The sequence below is a fragment of the Sapajus apella genome, unplaced genomic scaffold (assembly GCF_009761245.1).
Source record: "Sapajus apella isolate SASKATOON/1434 unplaced genomic scaffold, GSC_monkey_1.0 scaffold44, whole genome shotgun sequence".
Lineage (NCBI taxonomy): Eukaryota > Metazoa > Chordata > Mammalia > Primates > Cebidae > Sapajus > Sapajus apella.
Window position 1 is genome coordinate 20020642 of NW_022436984.1, and position 22418 is coordinate 20043059.

At 37.0% G+C, this 22418-nt stretch overlaps 2 protein-coding genes and 1 pseudogene across 3 annotated transcripts in view; 2 read left to right on the plus strand and 1 right to left on the minus strand.

Annotated features, from left to right (window-relative positions):
• PIGF (phosphatidylinositol glycan anchor biosynthesis class F) overlaps positions 1-11207 on the minus strand; it is a 34629-nt gene extending 23422 nt beyond the window's left edge. Inside the window, exons 1-5 of one of the 2 annotated variants that reach the window (XM_032239466.1) lie at positions 11097-11183; positions 9849-10097; positions 8986-9033; positions 8646-8737; positions 7274-7390 (exon numbers count right to left, since the gene is read on the minus strand). In XM_032239466.1, the coding sequence (XP_032095357.1) occupies positions 7274-7390; positions 8646-8737; positions 8986-9033; positions 9849-10076 (485 nt within the window). In that variant the 5' untranslated portion in view covers positions 10077-10097; positions 11097-11183. Of the gene's footprint in view, positions 1-7273; positions 7391-8645; positions 8738-8985; positions 9034-9848; positions 10098-11096 lie in introns of both variants that reach the window. The other variant, XM_032239467.1, reaches the window with a different exon arrangement.
• Positions 10451-11463, plus strand: LOC116524265 (annotated as a pseudogene).
• CRIPT (CXXC repeat containing interactor of PDZ3 domain) lies at positions 11323-16833 on the plus strand. The gene is made up of 5 exons (XM_032239468.1): positions 11323-11458; positions 12911-12976; positions 13724-13778; positions 15823-15926; positions 16243-16833. Exons 1-5 carry the CDS (start codon positions 11443-11445, stop codon positions 16305-16307), a joined length of 306 nt encoding a protein of 101 aa, XP_032095359.1. The 5' UTR covers positions 11323-11442; the 3' UTR covers positions 16308-16833.
• The last annotated feature ends 5585 nt before the right edge of the window (positions 16834-22418 follow it).

The window sequence follows — 22418 nt, forward strand, 5'->3', positions numbered from 1 at the left end:
ATATACTGTTGGTGGGAATGTAAATTAGTACAGCACTATGGAGATCAGTTCTCAAAAAAACAAAAACAGACCTACCATATAATCCAGCAATTCCACTGCTAGTTATATACCCAAAAGAAACAAATCAGTAGATTGAAGAGATAGCTGGACTCCCATGTTTATTGCATCACTAATCACAATAGCCAAGATTTGAAAGCAACCTAAGTGTCCATCAACAGACAAATGGATAAAGAAGATGTGGTACATACATGCAATGGAGTAATGGAGAACTACTCGGCCATTAAAAAATAATGAGATCCTGACATTTGCAACAATGTGAACAGAACTGGAGGTCATTATGTTAAATGAAATAAGCCAGGCACAGAAAGGCAAACTTTGCATGTTCTCACTTATTTGTGGGAGCTAAAAATTAAAACAATTGAACTCTTGGAGACAGAGAGTAGAAGGATGGTGACCACAGGCTGGGAAGGGTAGTATTGGGAGTAGAGGTGCAGAGAATGTGATTAATGGGCACAAAAAAGTTAGAATGAATAAGATCTAGTATTTGATAGCAAAACAGCGTGACTATAGTCAATAATTTAACTGTGCATTTAAAAATAACTGAGTATAATTGGGTTGCTTGTACAAGCATACCTACAAAAGATAAATGCTTGATGTGAATACCCTGATGTGATTATTATGCATTGTGTCTGTATCAAAATATCTCATGTACCCGAGAAATGCATATATCTACTATGTACACACAAAAAAGTAAAAATTTAAAAATAAAGTTATGATTCAATATGAATAATGCTAACTACATATTGGGGCAATTTCAGTTTAGTAATTTTTTGTGAATATTTTATATTATCACTACAAAACCATCAGATCTTTGAATTTTTAAATATTTTTGCATAAAAGTGAACATTTAAGAAGGCCAACTCTAATGTTCAACAAATTAAACTAATTATTTCCTAGCTTATTCAAAATTTGATATACTTTCTATAGTACATTTTGGAAGTATCATAAAAGTACTAAGAAGAAAGTGAACTAACTCTAATGTATGATAGAAACATAAAGACTTAAATTCTTCTTTTATGACAAAGTTCAAATTAACTTCACATTAAATTAAATGAAAAAACCAGCCCTCCTCCCTAGTTATCTATGCGCTGCACTCCTTGGTCTGTGACCTAAACTAGGAAGAAATGCTGAGACAAACTGCAGTAAGGATTGGAAGTATGATATATAAAAATGCTCCCTGACATTTTTTAATCCATTCAACAAATATTTCTTGAGTATGTACTATTTGATTTCACTCAGTTCTAATATAGTCCTGCAAAGTACATATTAGTTTTATTCTAATCCTATTACATATAAGGATATGTGAAGTTAAGTAGCTTGTCTAAGATCACTTGGTCACTAAGTAGTGAAGACAGGGCAAGAACCTGTTTTCTGACCCTCAATTAATACAGTTGTCTACCTTCTACACCTCTAATGATCTAGTCCAATCCCAGCTCTACTACTTCCTGGCTACAGAACTTGGGCAAATCACTTAACCTGTCAGCTTTCTAGGTTCTTAATCTAGAAAACGGTGAAAATGAGTATCTCGCTAGACTGCTCTGAGAAACACTGTAACGAAAATGCTTTAAAAGTTATTAAAACATTTTTGCTTTATTACTATTTCATGTCATGTGCTATGTGTATTATATAAAATGTTTTATATTACAAACTGCTAATTTTTAGCCATTGTCCTGTGGCAACTAAGCTGTTCCCCAGTATGCTGGAAATTTTAGAAGGACAACTTTTATAGTCTACTGAAGTCTAGGTGACATCAGAGAAATCTAGCAACTTCCTGATATGGGCCTACTTTCCATAACCAAGAGTATTGGCAAAATCTAATTCACTGTAACTTTCATTTTGACTATGTAGTACAATAATGTGGTTCAAATTTCAAAAGATAGCAAAAGATATTCAGTGGAAAGTCTCCTTACCTTGTCCTCTAGCTCCTCAGATCCCCTCACAAGAGACAACCGGTTTTCCCAGTTCATTCCAGAATATACAGGTATGCCCTCTGACAACTCTTTACATAAATGGCATCTTGTACACATTTTTTCACCTTGCTTTTTTCCACTAACATATCAGTAAATAAAGAATTTTGTTTTGGCGGGGGAGGTTCTGTTTTCATGTGTTTAGTTTTTACAAATGCATAGTACTTCACAGGGTGAGTTAAATTTATTCTAACCCTATCCCTTACTAAAGGATATGCAGGTTGTTTTCAATGTTGAAATAAGTAATCTTATATATTCAACATTTTGTTAGTATGCAAGTATAATATCTACTGGATAAAATCCAAGAAGTAGAATTGCTGGGTCAAGAAGTATATTTGTAATTTTTACAGATGCTACCAAACTGCGCTTTATAGAGTTTAAAAACTGGTGCTTGCTTCTCAAACCCTTAACACTACCGTTTGACCCAGGAATCTCACTCTACTAGGCATACCCAAGAGAAATAAACATGTATGTCCATACAAAAACCTGTACACAGATGTTTGATGCACCTTACTCACAAAAGCCAAAATGTGGAGAGAACTCAGATGTCCATCAACTGATAAACGGGTAAACAAAATTTGGTATATATCCATACAATGGAATATTATTCAGCCACAAAAAGGAACAAAATACTGAAGCATGCTACAACAGAGGTGAACCTTGAAAACATTACGCTAAGTAAAAGGCAGTCACAAAAAATTACATATTATAAGACCCCATTTATATTTCCAGATAGGTAAATCTATAGAAACAGTAAGTGCATTAGTGGTTGTAAAAAACCACTGAGTTGTATATTTTAAATAGGTGATTGTATATGGTATGGGAATTATATCTCAACACTGTTTTTAAAAATACCCATCTCCCGGCTACCTCAGTTTACTACATGTCATGAGCCACACACACTCACATCTGGTGTTCATTTTCCCTCAGATTTCCAACAACCATCTCGCCACTTCACAATAACTCACAACAGTCAACCCTTCTCATGTCTACTTCCAGAAGCAAACCTTTGCCAAGGAAACCTTTTCCAAGGAAAAGTACCATGATTACTGTAATATTTGGGTGCAGGTATACCTTGTAGATATTGCAGATTTGGTTCCAGATCACCAGAATAAAGCAAATTGTACAATAAAGTGAGTCATATAAATTTTCTGGTTTCCCAGTGCATATAAAGTTATTTATATTATATAGTAGTCTATTAAGTGGGCAATACCATTATGTTTTTTATTTTTATTTTTTTCATTTTTAGCATTTTGTTTTTTAAATGTATGTAATTTAAAAATACTTTATTGCTAAAAAGTGTTAATGATTATCTGAGCCTTCAGCAAGTTGTAATCTTTTTGCTGGTGAAAGGTGTTGCCTTGATGTTGATGGCTGCTGACTGATTAGGGTGGGTGGTTGGGGAGGCTGTGACAATTTCCTTTTTTTAGACTGAGTCTTGCTCTGTCGCTCAGGCTGGAGTACACTGGAGTGATCTTGGCTCACCGCAACATCCACCTCCTGGATTCAAGCAATTCTCATGCCTCAGCCTCCCAAGTAGCTAGGATTACAGGCACCTACCACCACGCCCAGCTAATTTTTCTTGTATTTTTAATAGAGATGGAGTTTCACCATGTTGGGCAGGCTGGTCTCCAACTCCTGACCTCAAATGATCTGCCTGCCTCAGCCTCCCAAAACACAGTGATTACAAACAAGAGCCACCTGCGCCCAGCCAGCAATTTCTTAAAATGAAATTTTAACCATGAAGTCGGTTGCATCAATTGACTCTTCCTCCTACAAAAAGATTTCTCTGTAGCATGCCAGGCTGTTTGATAGCATTTTACCCATAGCAAACGTTCCTTCAAAACTGGAGTCAACTCTCTCAAACCCTGCCATTGCTTTGCTTTATTAACTAAGTTTATGTAATATCTTAAATCCTTTGTTATCATTTCAACAATATTCATGGTATCTTCAGTAGATTCCATCTCAGAAGACCACTTTATCTCTCATCCAAAAGGAGTAATTCCTCATCTGTTAAAGTTTTATCATAATGTTGCAGCAATTCAGTCACATCTTCAGGGTCCAGTTCTAATTCTAGTTCTCTGGTTATTTCCACATCTGCAGTGGTTTCCTCCACTGAAGACCTGAACCTCTCAACATCATTCATGAGGATTGGAGTCAACTTCTCATTAATGTTGATATTATGATCTCCTCCCATGAATCACAAGTTTCCTTAATGGCATCCATCTAGAATGGTGAATCCTTTTCAGAAGGTTTTCAACTTACTTTTCCCAAATCCAACAGAGGAATCACTATCTATGGCAGCTATAGCCTTACAAAATGTGTTTCTTGAGTAATAAGACTTGAAAAATCAAAATTACTCCTTGATCCATGGGCTGCAGAATGGATCTTGTGTTGTAGTCACGAAAAAAAAAAAACATTAATATCCTTGTACATCTCCATCAGAGCTCTTGGTTGACTAGGTACATTGTCAATAAGCAGCAATATTTTGAAAGGTTTTTTTTTTTTTTTTTTTTTTTTTTTCTGAGCAGTAAGTCCCAACAGTGAGCTTAAAATTAATATTCAGTAAACCATGTTATAAACAGATGTGCTGTCATCCAGACTTTGTTGTTCCATTAACAGTATATAGGCAAAGTAGATTTAGCATAACTTTAAATGTGTAAATTCTTACCATTTACAAAATGGCAAATTAGCGTTTTCAACTTAAAAGTCTCTAGCTGCACCGGTCCCTAACAAGAGAGTCAGCCTGTCAAGCATTAAAGCTGGCCACTGATTTCTCCTCTCTAACTATAAAAGTCCTAGATGCCATCTTCTTTCAATAGAAGGCTGTTTTGTCTACATTAAAAATCTGTTGTTTAGCCACCTTCACCAATGGTCTTAGCTAGATCTTCTAGACAACTTACTGCAGCTTCTACTTCAGCACTTGTTGTTTCACCTTACACTTTTATGTGATGAAGATGGCTTCTTTCCTTAAACCTCATGAATCAACCACTGATAGCTTCAAACTTTTCTGGAACTTTCTTACCTCTCTCAGCCTTCAGAGAATTGGAGAGAGTTAGAGCCCTACTCTGGATTAGGATTTGACTTAGAATGTTGTACCTGGTTTGATCTTCCGTCTGGACCACTAAAACTTTCTCCCCATCAGCAATAAGGCTGTTCCACTTTCTTGTCATTCATGTGTTCACTGGAGTAGACTTTAAATTTCCTTTAAGAACCTTTCCTTTGCATTCACAACTTGGCTATTTGGCACAGGGGCTTCATTTTTAGCCTATCTCAGTTTTTGAAAACCTAACTTCTTCACTAAGCTTAATCATTTCTAGCTTTTGATTTAAAGTGAGAGACATAACTTTTTCCTTTCACTTGAACGCTTAAGGGACCATAGTAGGGTTATTAACTAGCCTAAATTTGATATTTTTGTATCTCAGGGAGGCGAGAGGGAGAGAGAGAGAGAGAAAGAGAGAGAGAGAGAGAGAGAGAGAGAGAGAGAGAGAAAGAGAGGAGAAAGTAAGAGAGTGCAAGAGAAAGAATGTCAGTAGGTGGAGCAGTCAGAACACATACAACATTTACATTTATTGATTAAGATCACCATCTTATATGGGCATGATCCATGGGCCCCAAAACAATTGTAATAAGTAACAGCAAAGATAACAGATCACCATAATAGATATAATAATAATGAAAAAGCGTGAAATATTGTGAGAGTTTCCAACGATGAGAACACATGCTATTGGAAAAATGATAGATTTGCTTGATGCAGGGTTGCCACAAACCTTCAATTTATAAAAAACACTATGTGAGCAATATCTGAGAAGTACAATAAAATGAGAAGCAATAAAATGAGGTATGCCTGTTATTTCTTAACATTTAACACGTGTAAAACCGTGCTACCATTTTTATTAAGTTCCCATCTTCTGTTTACCGGTCACTAATGAATTGTTTCAGTGTTATGCTCTAACCCCATCTTTCCCATAAGCTCTGTGGTTTTATTGCCCTTTTGTACAGTGTAGTGATCTTTAGGAATAAACATGCCACATTATAATAGAAGTAATTGTAAAATCACATGACAGTATCCCCCAAACACACCATTAGATGTAGAACTGAAAACTGGAGAAATCACTAATCCAAACTAATACGATTTCAATCTAATTACACTGTTTAAAAATTTCAAACTAAAAGTTTAAAAGAAATTAATTTCCATTTGGGATATGATGGTAACAATGCAGAAAATGCTTTCAGTTGTTAAACTTTTGTTTTCTACAGGCTTTATGAATATTAGAAGATCTTTTCAAGAGAGAACAAACAGTACTAATTCCTTTTTTTCCTTTTTGAGACAGTCTCACTACGTAGCCCAGGCTGGAGTACAGTGGTGTGATCTCAGCTTACTGCAACCTCTGCCTCCCGGGTTCAAGCAATTCCCTCACCTCTGAGTTTCTACAGCACTTATTGCTGAATTTACACAATTGTAATCTTATATTATTTGCTCATTTCATTTTTGTCCCTTGAACATCTAAGCTCCTAGGCAAAAGAATCCTCCCTATACTTCAGAATCCGCACAGCTTAGCATAACACAGAGCACAGAGTAAGTGCTGAAGAAGTTTTTGCTGCTGGGTGATAAACAGGACAGAATCAAATAACCTTCTGGCTTTCTTAGCTAGATCTCCACTGTTTCTGGTGCATATCATTTCAATGACTTTCAAGAAGCTTAAGTTTTAACTTAACCATGCTGAAAACACATACAGACACTAAGGAAATGAAATCCCATAAAACTTGCTCTCTCTTACCACGAAAAAGGCTAAACAAGAAATTATCATTGTTACACATCACATTTTTAGATTGTGGACCCCACTTCTACATTATAAAATGTAGGTAAGAAATTTTATTCACAGCAACTTTATCACAGTGCCAAATTATCCCAGAACCACAGTTTTCAAAGCTTTCTTTTGGTAGCAGAAATTTTTTAAATTTCCTTTTTTTTTTTTAAAAAAAAAAAAAAAAAAAAAAAAAAAAAGGCTAAGTGGAATTCTACTATACAGAAAACAGCAGAGCTGATCTTAACCCGGAGGGAGGGGCTTGTAGTTCTGCCTGTCCTGTCCCCAGTCCAACTGCAGTGACCCCTTAAGGCATCTCTGAGCACCATCAGCACTGAGAAACACTGAGAATAAGCAGCAAACTGACATGAATAGAAAAATACTTCATTAATTTTTTAAAAATTTCAAATATCATTATAATATAAAATTAAAACTTACCCATTTCTACTGAAAACTCTTAGCCATGCTTTGAGGTTTGGTCCTAACAAACATAAGCAAGGTACAGTAGTAAAAGTAGACAAAATAACTGCAAATAAAAATGTTTCCAATGCCAACCTAGAAAAAAAAAGATGTGTTAATTTTTTAAGTGTTAACGGTAAACATACACATACATAATCTTTATTACATAAATAAAATGTAAAATATCTTCTTATGCTTTACCTTTGAAATGTAACATGAGTGCCACCAAAATGATGACTATAATTTTACTAACAACATGCAGCTTTAAAAAACAATCTAGCAAATGTTTGGCTTTAATCATAGATTTCAGAAGTGTTAAAGACCCTAGGATCCATGCTGAGACTTCCATTGCAAAAACATACAAACAAAATCCATTTCTAGACAGTTAGCTTTCTCCTCAATAGTCTCTGGAACTTTCTCTACAACTAGTGGTTCAATGTTAACCTATATTGGAACCACCTGGAGAGCTGGATAAACTAAAGATCGAGTGGCTCTACCCCTACAGTTTCTGACTGAAGCTTGAGTATTTGCATTTTGATAAAATGCTGATGCTGCTGGCTTGAAAACCACATTTTGAGAACTACTGTGCCAGATACATTCATTCTACTTTAAAATGGATTAGACAGAAACCACGCTTTTCCATTACAAAGGTCTTGTTCTCTCCCATCTAAAAAACAATAACCTGTTAGTTTAGTGTGTATATGTAAAACTATGTATAAATATATATATATAAAATGGTATACTTAGCAACACATATATGTGTGTATATGTATATATATCTCTTCACTCATTTCACCATGATTGTTAATCACTGCTAAACTGAAGCTTCTCAAGCTATGATAAACATTATGTAAGAAACATTCATGAATTTGGTTTCTACTAATTTGAAATTAGTTCAGAAAAAGTGTTAAATTTTACCTTTAAACTGGCTTGTTAAGTATTTGAATACAGGAATCTATTGACTTTTGTTAAGAAAAACTCCATTCAAATACTTCAGAATCACATTTATAAGAACTTGATATGCTAATTATAACTAACTTACACATATGATCATAGTACGTTCTCTCAGAGGTTCTAAGGGCCAAATATTATTGGTACAATACAGTTTCTCATCTACTCTCCTTTCTCCCAACATGCAATTGGATAATAGAAGGCTAGGTAATGAGAGTACTTAATAAATTAAGGTATTCTGCTGTTTTTAAAAAGAATAACATTGCTAATGATGTTGGTGTCCTTACTTGATCCCTTAATGATACACATCATGGATTTTCTTCAGTTGCTAAGAATTAGCATACAGTTTGGTAAATGAATGTTTTAAAATATAAATTTAAGGTAAAAATTTCAAACTTACTCTATTAGTGGTGCTCCATATAGAACAAAAATTACATGAAAGGAGAAACAAGACATAAGAAAGTAGATACAGCACTTCAAAAATCTGGTTACCTAAAAGAGAAATGAATAATGTTAAGACTCAAGATAATTCCTAAAGGACAATAAATTATTCCATTTTATCTACAAACACAACTTGTTCCCATAATGTGTAAAACAGTTCAAATGTTCTTGGGTATACTCAAGTCAGATCACATGTCCTGTACTCAGTCACATACACAGCCCTCAATACAGACTAAAAAAGCGCCCCGCCCCATATTCCACCCATCAAGTTCACATGAGTCAAAAAGAGATTCTGTTTCCATGGTAATGTATGGACCTGTCGTTAAATATTGACTGATATCAGAGAGCTAGGATACAAAAAATACAGTACTATGCAATGATACAGGAAATATCTGCAGAAAACAATTTTTTCATTTTAAAACAAAATTCCTGGGAAAACTGCACTAAAAAAGCAAGACTAAACAATTCTCGAAATCACACTCATACTACATGACCCATATGAGAAAAGACCTGAACATCTACAAATAAACATGAGACCTTCTTGATTTGGAGCTTAAGAATATATGAACATAACGCATACATTCAGCTTTTCCAATCATAGGCAGTAAATGACCTAACAGAGCTAACACACAGTAGAAAATAATGTTAAGTGTGGACTTTATTAGTAATAGCCAAGTGAATATCTACTGCAGTGAATATTCTGGAAAATTAATTCTAATATCTGAAAACTGTTTAGTCAAGGAAGGCCATGTGGGAAACAAGCATTATCACAGGCTTACATTGCAACTTCTGAAAAACCCATTAAGTGGCTTTCAGAAATGCAAAAATAAATAAACTGCAGTGTCTTATTGAATAAGGTTGAAAGATAGACTGTCATATGTATTTATTTTCAATGGTGACATAAAATAATGATTAATCAGGCTCACAATATTATAATATGCACTGAAGAAGTCATAATTCCACAATTAATGCAAGGAAAGGATCAATCAAACATTGTGGGCAGCCTTCTAGCAAGTAACAGGCTACCAATTTTGGAGGGAAAAAATCAGGTTCCCTTTACTCACTATAAATAACCTAATGAAGATTTGATGAATACTTCATTGTTTCATTAAAAGAAACACTAGCTCCATCAAAAAATCAGTTATCTAGAAATAAGCCTTACCTTGTGTGATAATGAACTTCTTTTAGAGGGTGCATTTGGTTTCACTACTAAATATAGTACTAGATTGACAGCAGTTACAAAACCAGAACAGGTGCACAACCATGTCAAGTGTGTTTCCAATATTGAGAAGTTCTCCAAGCAGAGTGATGGAATGAAGACACTTAGGATAATTGAAAATATGCATAAAAGATGGGTATACAGTAGTCTTTTGATATCGGTATCTTTCATGGTGTTTTCCTGGGTGGCTAGCTAATGAAAAACAAGAAGAGCATATGCAATAATGATTTTTTCCATTGTCCAAAATGTTTCAACCCCTACAAATAAGTCATAAAGTCAATTTCCTATGGGCAATGTATTTGTTTCAAAACACCTGGGCCTTATAATAGCTCTCACTTAATTCACCCAATGCTTTTCAAAGACAGATACTTTACTGTTAAGGAAACAGGACAAACAGGTGAGGAGGTCCAAGGTCCCAAGAGCTAGCTACAGCCCTCTCTCTGGTATAAGAAAATACAGAGATGGAGAAGGAAACGGATGGCAAGAAGGGACAAAGGGAAAGTTTCCCATAGATTCTATCTTAAGCTGATTGAGGGAGGGCAATCATCAGGAATCCATCCTCACAACAGACCCTTCATCCATTTTTCTGAGCCACCCTCGGAATCGCAGCTGCCAACAGCAGATGATGAACGTAATACAGTGAGCAAGAACCAAACTCAAATGTTTGCTTAACGAATGAAGGAACCAGAGTAGGTAAAGCGGGAAACTAACTCTCCTGGAAACCAGCACAGTGTTAGGCCCTGGCGTGCCCCCAGGACGCCTACAGGGGTGCCATGGGCATGACCCGGCCCACCTAGCCAGGCACCGCAGCAGAGAGAAGGCGCTTCTGAGCGGCCCCCAGAGGAGCCCTCGCGGGCATCTCCGCACCTTCACTGGCAGCCCCACCCCAACCTGGGTCGCTCGGGATTCTGCCCGAGCCTAGGCCGGCGCGAGCGTGGGCAGCGAGGAACCAGCTAAGAGGCAGGATCAAAGAACACGGGAGTTGGAGACAAGGGAAAACTGGGGGACAGGGGCAGAAACTGGGATACGAAAGGGGTGTCTGTCCATCAGGGCACGCCGGAAGAGTGGCGCTCGAGCTCAGGGCGAGCGCGGGCGGGCCGGGACGCCAAGGCTCAAGGCTGCTACAGCAGTTCGCGGGGGAGGCTTGCAGCCCAGGAGGCAGGAGCGCCGGGGGCGTACATTGGGGCTTACCTAACTCTCCCGCCCGCGGAAGGGAAGCGGGGAACTACTGCCTCCTACCATCAGGTACGACGACCCAGGCCCACGCGCAAGCGCAAGGTTAAGGGGCGGAGACCCACGGCCGCACAGCCAGTAGCAGAAAGAGAGGGGCGGGCAAATGGGGCAGCCCCGCCTAGACGCTCCCGTTCATTCCTCCCGCGGCTTTCCAAGTTTGGGCTAGACGCGAGCGGCGTGCTTAGAAGCCGGAAGTGGGTTGACGTAGCCCGGAAGGGGAAGCCTTCTCGATTTTAGTTTTGATGTTTTCAGGCTTCTGTTGCCACTGCTGCTGTTGCGGCTAGGGGAACCGTCGTGGGGAAGGATGGTCTGCGAAAAATGTAAGTTAAGGGGCCCCTCCCGCGGGAGGAAGAGATTGGGAGAACCTAAATGAACTCTCCCGGGAACTCTGCCTTCTCTTTTGTTTTTTCTTCGCCTACATCTTTGATTCTAGTCGCTGTCCTTCTGCTCTACCCTTTGACCATTTTGCACCTCCCCAAAGATCATATAGTCCTATTATATATTTTGTATTCAGAATGGTCTTAGTTCCGCATCTCCTTGTCTAATTCCATTGCCTTCCCCCAGCCCCAGATCTCATCAGCCCCCCTCCCGTATAAAAATGTTCAATTAAACCCCAACGACACCTTTCTCTCTTGCAATTCCCGACCTTTCCTTTTTATTCGTGTAACAAGTATTGTACTCCTGACAAATGCTAGACAGTAGAACCAAAGACCAAGGACCTCGTCTTACTCGTTCTCGTTAGTCATTATGCCAGAATATGGCTTAGAGTAAGCCCAGAAGATGTTTGAAGTGAACATCAACGTAAGTGCAAGTATTCCCTAATTTAACACATTTAATAAATTCTAAGTGTGCGGAGAATAATGTGGGGATTCTCTATTTGGAGCCTGGCGTTCAGGACCCTCTACAATAAGGCCCCAACTTATTTGTCCAGCTTCATCTTCACTGATCCTTACCCTCTTCACACTTTGACCAAACAAAACTGCTCTTTGTGCCCATGTGTCCTCGGAGATTTCCATGCCTTTCCTCAGAATGTGTCCTTTATCGAGTCTGCCATTATCCTCTTTACTCCTTTTTGTTCACAGTCCTATTGCCACATATTCAAATCCTCTCTCTTGCCTTCTCCCCAAACTTTCTTGGATTTCCTTAGCCAGGGTTATTTCTTCCTGCATGGAATTTATCCTAGTACTTTAGCTCTCAATTATTATACCATTTATTTTTAGCTTATATTTTGGTTGAATGAGTCTTTTTTGGTTGAATGATTCTCAGCTTCTCTCTGAGAATCTGAAGAAAGCTATAGACTCTTGCCAGGAAAAAAAAAAAAACGGTTTGTGTACAACTCTACCTCACATATCTCAAGATCGACCTGTGGAACACAGATTAAAGATTGCTGTTAAAGAAATTAGTGTACTATATAATCTCTTTAAAATTTTGTCTGATTCGTCACTTTATTTTTTTCAGCACTTTGTATAAGTTTATACATCATAGATGCTTAGTAAATATATATGGAACAAATAGACTTACCAGATTTGTTTAAAGTATAAACAAACAGAGAAAGCTTATTATAAGCCATCTTATTATCCTACGGATTTTACTGTGGATCAGTCATTCATTGCCCACAGTTAATAGAAGTCTCAGTTCACTGACTGCTCTCTCAGCATTAACAGGCTCCTACAGTAATAGGACTGTTGATACCATTGTGAACCTTAGGCACAATGTAGTGCACTTATGAAATAGTAAATTTTAATTTGCTTTTTACTATCTTGTTCTAACAGGTGAAAAGAAACTTGGTACTGTTATCACTCCAGATACATGGAAAGATGGTGCTAGGAATACCACAGGTATTCTTCTTTTAGAAAATAGGAATTTAACCAGATACTCCTGTGAATATTTTATTTTTTACATTATTTATAAAATGAAATGTGTTCAAAGTATTTTATCTATTAAACATGAAAGAATACTGGGTCCCCAAGTTATTTAATATCTTTTACTTAGTTCTCAGCTACTTGCACAGGTTCGTAATATCAGGAGATAGCAAAATTATTAAATGATTGTCGAGTGGTGACAATATCATAATATTTGATTTGATTCAGCTTATTTAGAGACTGCATTTAATTTCTCCACTCTTCTGAGGAGAATTTTTTTAAAATCTTCTGGTTTTTATGTTCTTGAATAAATCCTTTAACCCATTTTACCTTCATTATCATTAATTACTTACAGTGAAGTATTTACCTTCATTATCATTAAATACATAAAATATGTTTTTGAAGGGAAAGAAAAGAAATATTTTCATTATATTCAAGGTCTATGACACTGAAGTAGTGGGTTCTAGATTTTACACTATATAAAGTAAATATAGACCCATTCCTAAAGTACTACCTTGAGTCTGAGAAATAAAATTATTGTATTTTATACAAATTTTTGTTTCTCTAATAAATGTTTTCTTTTTAAGCAGTGTCTTAATAACCTGACTGTTAAAAATTAGATAGAGGCTACTAGTTTGGCAGAAAGTCAGAGAACGAACTTCTTAATGTTATATGTTAAATGTATAGAAATAACCCACTAAAATAACTTTTATTTTGATACAGAAAGTGGTGGAAGAAAGCTGAATGAAAATAAAGCTTTGACTTCAAAAAAAGCAAGGTGGGTAAGAGGATCCATAGACAAGTCATATAAATTTTTCACTCTTTTAATATTAAGCCTACTGGAGTGAATTTGATTTGCATCATTCCATTTGCAATAAAACGTAGAGTTAGGTGGTTCCTGGCACTCAGAACCAAGCTCTCTGTTACAACCTGCTGGTTTTACCTTATTCCTCCTCACTGTATCTCCCCCTCTGACTTCATATTGTACCATACTCCTCCTCATTCATCATATGCCATCCTCATTAGTTCTGCCAAGCCGCCTCCCATCCAAAGAGATTTGTCCTTGCTGCTGTCTCCTAGAGGTCTTCACTGAGAGCTTACAAATCTGGCTCCTTCTTGATGTTTGGGTCTCAGCTGAAGGGTCACTTCTCAGAGAAGTTTCCCTAATCAGCCTCTAAACTAACCTCTTCTTTCCTTTTCCACATCTCTGCCTTCATATCCTGTTAGAATTGTCTCTATAATGCTACTATTTGAAAAGCTTGCTTGTTTTATTGGATTGTCTGTATCCTTATTGTTTACCTCTTCTCTCTAGAATGCCATCTGATGAGGGCAGGGGCTTTGTCTATCATGTTGATCTTTGGTATTTAGAACAGTAATTGGTACATAGTAAGCACTCAGTATATATTTGCTGAATGAATGAATACCTGTTTTATGATGTCATCCTGAGGATTAGAAATAACAACAATAAAGCCTTAACTATGTACAGTGCTGGGCACATAATAGGATCTTTAATGCAGAGTCATACTATGTGTTGTTGACTTATTGATGTCTTTGAGGACCATTCGATTTTTATTGACTGAGCTAATATTTGTATAGATTTTATGATTTTATATACTTCCAGTTCCTTTATGCTCTCACACTTACTCTGATACCATTAAAAAGTAGCTGTTACTCTCTCACTTTGGAAAATGTACTACAGTATTGCTTTGAATCTATGGTACCGTTATTTATAAGATGCATTGTTACTTTAGGAAAAAACTCTGCCAGTTGTAAGATTTCCAAGGTTAAAATGTGAATCTTTGAATAATATTATTTTAAGAAAAAATAACCTCTAGAAATACATGTCCAAACAAATTGAACTTACTGAAAGGAAGAAGAGTACCTGTCTTCTCTTGTAGGGAGTAAAGTGATATTCTTTGTGGTTTGGAAAAATTAACCTTTGTAAATGGGCTGCTGGTGTGCTATACCTCAAGAGAAGACACCAGGTCTAGGACAGTGTTTATTATCTAGTATATGAGGATCATTACAAAAACTCATTTTGTGATTAGGGAAGCACATTTAAATCAGAGTATTATTGCCATTTTAGGGGGAACTATTTCTTTTTTTCATTCCAGTCACTATAATATGGCATTTTTATATAGTGGAAGCCCTTTTATCCAAAAGGATTGAGTCAGTTAATTAAAAATGTCGGCTAATATAGGCAGTCATTAAAAGCTACACATACCTTATTTTATTTTAAATTAAAGCACAGAACTGTAGATGTATTAATTATTTGGTATTGAAACAAAGCCTTTTGATAAGCACTTACTGATAAGTGCTCTACATGATTGTTGTCTAAAAAATCACAAGAATATGTTCAGTATCTTTAAAGTGGAGCAAAAACTGACACTTGAAGTGTGGAGTTCCTTTCCTAGTGACTTTCCCCCAATTTTTTTCAACAGTTGTTATACCCGTACCTAATTCAATAGCAATTCTAATGATTCCTAGTCATCCTAAAGTAGTGACTTTATGGAATCAGTCACCCTTTTGCTCTCACATTTCATCAGTTCCATAATTTTTATGTCACGCAAATAGAATGACAGATAGAATGGATATGAACAGGTTGGGAATAAATACGGTACAATTGACTCCTTATACATCTCACATGGATGCAGCAAAGTGGAGATGTACAGGCATATCAGACAGTAGCTCTATACCCATCAATTGTAGAGGTTGATGGAGGGATGGAGAGCATGGATTAATCCTGTGTGTTGAGTAAGTGGGGTTATTTAAGTGTTTCTAGTGTAATATACAATTCTCTCTCTTTAAAAAAAAATTTCTAGATTTGATCCATATGGAAAGAATAAGTTCTCCACTTGTAGAATTTGTAAAAGTTCTGTGCACCAACCAGGTTCTCATTACTGCCAGGGCTGTGCCTACAAAAAAGGTAAGTTTCTTTTAATATCATTTTTCTATTCATAAAACCTACTTCATTTGCTGCTGATTTGGATAACAGAAAAGATGTAGCCTGCCATAAATTCTGTTAGCCAAACACTCTCTTTATCCTAAGGCAAAATAGAACTCAAAACCTGTTTATAGTCAAAAGTATTATATATATATATATATACATATATATATTTATATTTTTTTTTTTTTTCTTTTCTTCTCTGATGCTGTTAAATTATGTTTTAAGCTTCAGGATTGACTTAAACCAAACAGTTGGTATTACGATTTGATTGATTACATATCTTCTTTTGTTTCAGGCATCTGTGCGATGTGTGGAAAAAAGGTTTTGGATACCAAAAACTACAAGCAAACATCTGTCTAGATGTATTGATGGAATTTCTGGCTTTCTAAATGATTTTACTTTCTGCCTTGAATTTTTAAGGCATAGATGTAAATTTACAGAATAACATGTTTTAAGACAATTAAGTTTACACCAGAGAATTTGATTGGTGTTCATGTTGCTCTCAAGTTCTGAACAGCAACAGTATAACTAGTCTTTTGCCTTAAGTGATTATTTTCCTTATGAGCATTTTATTGAACTAAGTGGCAGATTCCATGAAAAACATTTCTCAGTTCTGTATGCACTTTTATTTAACATTACTCATATAATTCTTATCCCCTTCCTCTACTTTATTTATAGATACTGCAGAAGTGAGAAGGAGATAATAGATATTTTGCTCTGAATTTGGCATGCAGTGTTAACAGTTCTTCCTCAGTCCCTTCCTGGTATCATAGTTCTTAGAATCAGTAGTCTCTTAACTAATTGCAGTTTCATAGGATATATAAATGTTTTAAGCAGTTATTTGCTGAATGGTTCTTTAGTTGTTAGTCTAGACCCAAATTAAAAACAAGTTGGATTTATGTTTCTTATTTGTTCTTGCAGCCAAAGTGCTAGTTCCTTTAATATGTTAACAAAAACATAAGGAGCATCCATGTGTCCAAATAAATACACTGAATTTTAGAAAAACATGTTACTTTGAATTCAAATTGTCATAAAAACAGGTGTTTCTCTATGTTGCATGTAATGAAATAAATCCCTACTCTTTGAGAAAAACTCTTTGAAGCAAAACCCAAACTTTGTTTTACCTCCTGCCTGGCACCCTTAAAGAAATAAATAAACATCTTGACTCTCCCTTTTAAAAAGAAATTTTTTTTGATACAGGATCTCACTTTGCTGCCCAGGCTGCTGTGCAGAAGTATGATCAAGCTCTCTGCAGCCTCCATCTGCTGGGCTCAAGCAATTCTCCTACCTTAGCCTCCTAAGTAGCTGGGGACTACAAGTGTGTGCCACTGTGCTCAGCTAGTTTAATTTTTAGTAGAGACAGGGACTCACTATGTTGCCCAAGCTGTTCTTGAACTCTTGATCTCAAGCAATCCTCTCGCCTCAGCCTTCCAAAACGTTGGGACACATGTGTGAGCCACAGCACTTGGCCTCTTTTTTATTTTTCTTTTTATAATAGAGATTTCAAATGAATATTTTTCCAATGTTACCTTCAGAGGTTCAGGACTTCTGCTTTTAAAACCTGCAGCCTACCACGGAAGACCAAAAAAGTATTCCCTATTTCCCAACTGCAGTATGTATAAATACATATCACTATAAAATGTGTAGAATAGATAGTGTGATAATATACATGAGTGACATTTTTGTTGGTCATAAAATTTTGATGAAAAGTATTTAAGGTTTTAATTTTATAAGGTTTTTCAAAATGTTTTTCTGAGATGCACTTTTATTCATATCCAGAAAAATTACTGGATATGAATTTATTTATATCCAGAAAAAAAAGATAATACAAAATAGAAATAATGTCTCTGAGAGCAGGAAGTATCCTCTCATGCTTGATCAGTTTGAGGTTTTTAATTAAAATGATAACACAGGGAACTCATAACAGGACCTGGTCAGAGTATCCCAGATCCATTAAATATTGGATTCATTGACTTTGAGAAAAGTACATTTCTCAGGGATCAACTGGAATCTGGACTTGCCTAACTCACATTTCTTTTTTTCTTTTTTAATAATTTCAACTTTTATTTTAGACATAGGCAGTACATGTGCAGCTTATTTATATGGTTATATTTTGTGAGCTGAGGTTTGGGGTATGAATGATCCCGTCACCCAGGTAGTGAGTATAGTGCCAACAGGTAGTTTTTCACCCCTTCCCTCCCCTCTTCCCTCCAGTAGTGCCAAGTGTCGTTCTTATCTTTACGTCCATGTGTACCCATTGCTTAGTTCCCCCTGGTAAGTGAGAACATGTGGTCTTCGGTTTTCCGTTCCTGTGTAAATTCACTTACAATAATGACCTCCAGCGGCATCCACGTTGCTGAAAAGGACATGATTTCATTCTTTTTTATGGCTGTGTAGTATGTACATTTTCTTTATCCAGTCCACCATTAATGGGCATCTAGGTTGATTGTATGTCTTTGCTATTGTGAATAGTGCTGTGCTGAGCATGTGAGTGTGTGTGTCTTTTTGGTAGAACAATTTATTTTCATTTGTATGTATACCCAGTCATGGGATTACTTAACTTCTTTGAGAAATCTCCAAACCACTTTCACAGTGGCTGAACTAGTTTGCATTTCCATCAGTGTAGGCACATTCTACATTGCACTGGCTTCTACAATGTAGAAGCATTCCCTGTTTTCCACAGCCTCACTGGCATCTATTATTTTTTTGACTTTTTGATAATAGTCATTCTGACTGGTGTGAGATGGTAACTCATTGTGGTTTTGATTTTCATTTATCTGATTTAGTGATGTTGGACATTTTTCCATGTTAGTCACTTGTATGTCTTCTTTTGAGAAGTGTCTGTTAATGTCTTTTGGCACTTTTTAATGGTTTTTTGTTTCTGTGTTTTTTTATGGTTTTTTTTTTTTTTTTTTTTTTTTGAGATGGAGTTTCCCTCTTGTTGCCCAGGCTAGAGTGCGATGGCACCATCTCGACTCACTGCAACCTCCACCTCCCAGGTTCAAGCAGTTCTCCTGACCTAGCCTCCTGAGTAGCTGGGATTACAGGTACCTGCCACCATTCGTGGCTAATTTTTGTACTTTGAATAGAGACTGGGTTTCACCAGGTTGGCCAGACTGGTCTCAAATTCCTGACCTTAGGTGATCCAACCAGCTCGGCCTCCCAAAGTGAGCCACCACCGCACCTGGCCATGAGTTACTTGGTTTTTGTTTTGTAGTTGCTTATAGCTTCTGACGTTAGACCTTTTTCAAATGCATAGTTTGTGAATATTTTCTCCCATTCTGTAGGTTGTCTGTTTACTGTATTGATAGTTCCTTTTGCTGTGTAGAAGCTCTAGTTTAATTAGTTTCCACTTGTCAATTTTTGTTTTTTGTTGCAATTGCTTTTGAGGACTTAGCCATAAATTCTTTCCCATAGCTGATGTCCAGATGTTATTTCCTAGGTTTTCTTCTAGGACTCTTACAGTTTGAAGTCTTACATTTAAATCTTTTTTTTTTTTTAGGCAGCGTCTTCCCTCTGTTACCCAAGCTGGAGTTCGGTGGTGCATTATTGGCTCACCACAACCTCCATCTCCTGGGCTCAAGCGATTCTCATGCCTCAGCCTCCTGAGTAGCTGGGATTTCAGGCACACACCACCATACCTGGCTAATTTTTGTATTTTTCGTAGAGACGGGGTTTCACCATGTTAGCCAGGTTGGTCTCAAACTCCTAGCCTCAAGTGATCCACCCGCCTCAGTTTCCCAAAGTGCTGGGATTACAGATATGAGCCATTGTACCCAGCCCCTTACATTTAAATCTTTAATCTGTCTTAAGGTAATTTTTGTATATGCTGAAAGATAGGGGTCCAGTTTGATTCTTCTGCATATGGCTGGACAGCTATTCCAGCACCATTTATTGAATTAGGGAATCCATTCTCTGTTGCTTATTTTTGTTAACTTTGCCAAAGATCAGATAGCTGTAGGTGTGTGTTTTTATTTCTGTCTATTACATTCTGTTGGTCTGTGTGTCTGTTTTTGTATCTGTACCATGCTGTTTTGGTTACTGTAGCCTCCTTATAGTTTAAGTCAGATAATGTGATGCCTTGGCTTTGTTATTTTTGCTTAGGATTGCTTTTTTGGTTCTTTGTGAATTTTAGAATGGATTTTTCTTTTCTTTTTTTTTTTTTTTTAAGATGGAGTCTTGCTCTGTTGCACAGGCTCTGAGCACAATGGCATGATCTCGGCTAACTGCGACCTCCGCCTCCTAAATTCAAGCGATTCTCCTGCCTCTGCCTGCCGAGTGGCTGGGATTACAGGCATCCCCCAAAATGCCCAGCTAATTTTGTATTTTTCATAGAGATGAGGTTTCACTGTCTTGGCCAGGCTGGTCTTGAACTCCTGACCTCATGATCCACTCACCTCAGTCTCCCAAAGTGCTGGGATTACAGGTGTGAGCCACCATGCCTAGCATGATTTTTTTTTCGGAATGATTTTTCCATTTGTTTGTGTCATCTCTGATTTCTTTCAGCTTATTTTGTAGTTCTTGTCCAGCTCACATTTTTTTTCCATTTATTTATTTTATTGCATTTTAGGTTTTGGGGTACATGTGAAAAACATGCAAGATTGTTGCATAGGTACACACATGGCAGTGTGATTTGCTGCCTTCCTCCCCATCACCTACATCTGGCATCTCTCCCCTTGCTATCTCTCCCCAACTCCCCATCCCCCACCATCCCTCCCCTGTTTCCCCCCAACTGACCCCAGTGTGTAGTGCCCCCCTCCCTGTGTCCATGTGTTCTCATTGTTCAACACCCGCCTATGAGTGAGAACATGCGGTGTTTGATCTTCTGCTCTTCTGTCAGTTTGCTGAGAATGATGGTTTCCAGGTTCATCCATGTCCCTACAAAGGACCCAAACTCATCGTTTTTGATGGCTGCATAATATTCCATGGTGTATATGTGCCACATTTTCCCTGTCCAGTCTATCATCGATGGGCATTTGGGTTGGTTCCAGGTCTTTGCTATTGTAAACAGTGCTGCAATGAACATTCGTGTGCACGTGTCCTTATAGTAGAACGATTTGTAATCCTTTGGATATATACCCAGTAATGGGATTGCTGGGTCAAATGGAATTTCTATTTCTAGGTCCTTGAGGAATCGTCACAATGTCTTCCACAATGGTTGAACTAATTTACACTCCCACCAACAGTGTAAAAGTGTTCCTATTTCTCCACATCCTCTCCAGCATCTGTTGTCCCCAGATTTTTTAATGATCGCCATTCTAACTGGAATGCCAGCTCACATTTTATCTTCGTACTTTGAGTGCTGGGATTACAGGTGTGAGCTACCACGCCCAGCCACATATTAACACTTTAAAAATTCACAGTTTTGTGAATTTGCTGATAATGCTGAGTGCCAGGGTTTTCACTGTAGAAGAAGATAAAAGTAAGAAATAGGGAAAGGCAAGGAAGAACCCTGCAGAGTTGGACTGGAACTGAAGATATGAGTAAAACTTATGATTTCTAATATATATATTTCCTAGCTCTTTCTGTCAAAGGGGCCTAAAAGCAATGACAATCCAGGGAGCTCAGATCATAGTTTCTAAAAACCATTCTCCACTGAAACTAAGGATCTTTGGAGAAGTGGCTGATTCCAAGGCTTTAGTAGAAGATTTTCCTTATAGTAGAATGCCACAGAATAAACACAGAAATAATAATAAAATTGGAAGAATCCCCACTTGGCAACACCAGAGTAACAATTAATTCCACCAAGAAGTATCATTGGATGTTAATATTAGCACACTCCACTCCAGCCTGCGTGACAAAGCGAGACCTGTTTTCTTTCGAGGGGAAAAAAAAAGGTGAAGAAGGAGACAAGTTCAAAAGCAATGATTTTAGGAAAAAAATAAGAAGAAAGAAACTGGACTAAGGTACTGGGAGGATGGAATTCAAGGGACAGGTTTGAAAGACCTAATAATTAAAGATTGACAGGACTTGGTTACTAAATGTGGGAAGAATGAGAAGGCCATGCATGACTCATTGGGTCTCATTTAGATTGGTAATAGTATGTCTCTCCACCAGATGGCATTGATGCTCTTTCTTAGTTTTTAATTTGCCACGCTAAAAGATTTGCAATTACAGCAAATTAAAGATCAAATAGATAGACTTAAGTTTCTAACTGCCAGAGAATCTTGCTGTACGATAAAAAGCCTGAAAAAGACTATAGGCATATAGATACACATGTACATATACATATGGAAATATATATAGATATAATTTTAAAATATGAGTATGATTAAATTATCAAGAAGTAATTATTATCTTCAGAGGCTAGGAAAAAAGGGAAAGTACAAATTGAAATAACTAATGTTTGTTCTAGGAATATCTGCCCTTCCCTCAGGGTCTAAAGCTTAGCTTTAAAAGGCATCATATGCATGGAAGACAAAGCCAATGACTCTTGCGAGGTGAGGAAGTTAGATCAGAGATATGTGCGTA

What these genes read in the sequence shown, in the direction of transcription:
- CRIPT (XM_032239468.1), top strand. An exon ending in TTGACTTCAAAAAAAGCAAG is followed by an intron (nt 13,779 to 15,822) that starts GTGGGTAAGAGG and finishes AAAAATTTCTAG; the next exon opens with ATTTGATCCATATGGAAAGA. An exon ending in GGGCTGTGCCTACAAAAAAG is followed by an intron (nt 15,927 to 16,242) that starts GTAAGTTTCTTT and finishes CTTTTGTTTCAG; the next exon opens with GCATCTGTGCGATGTGTGGA.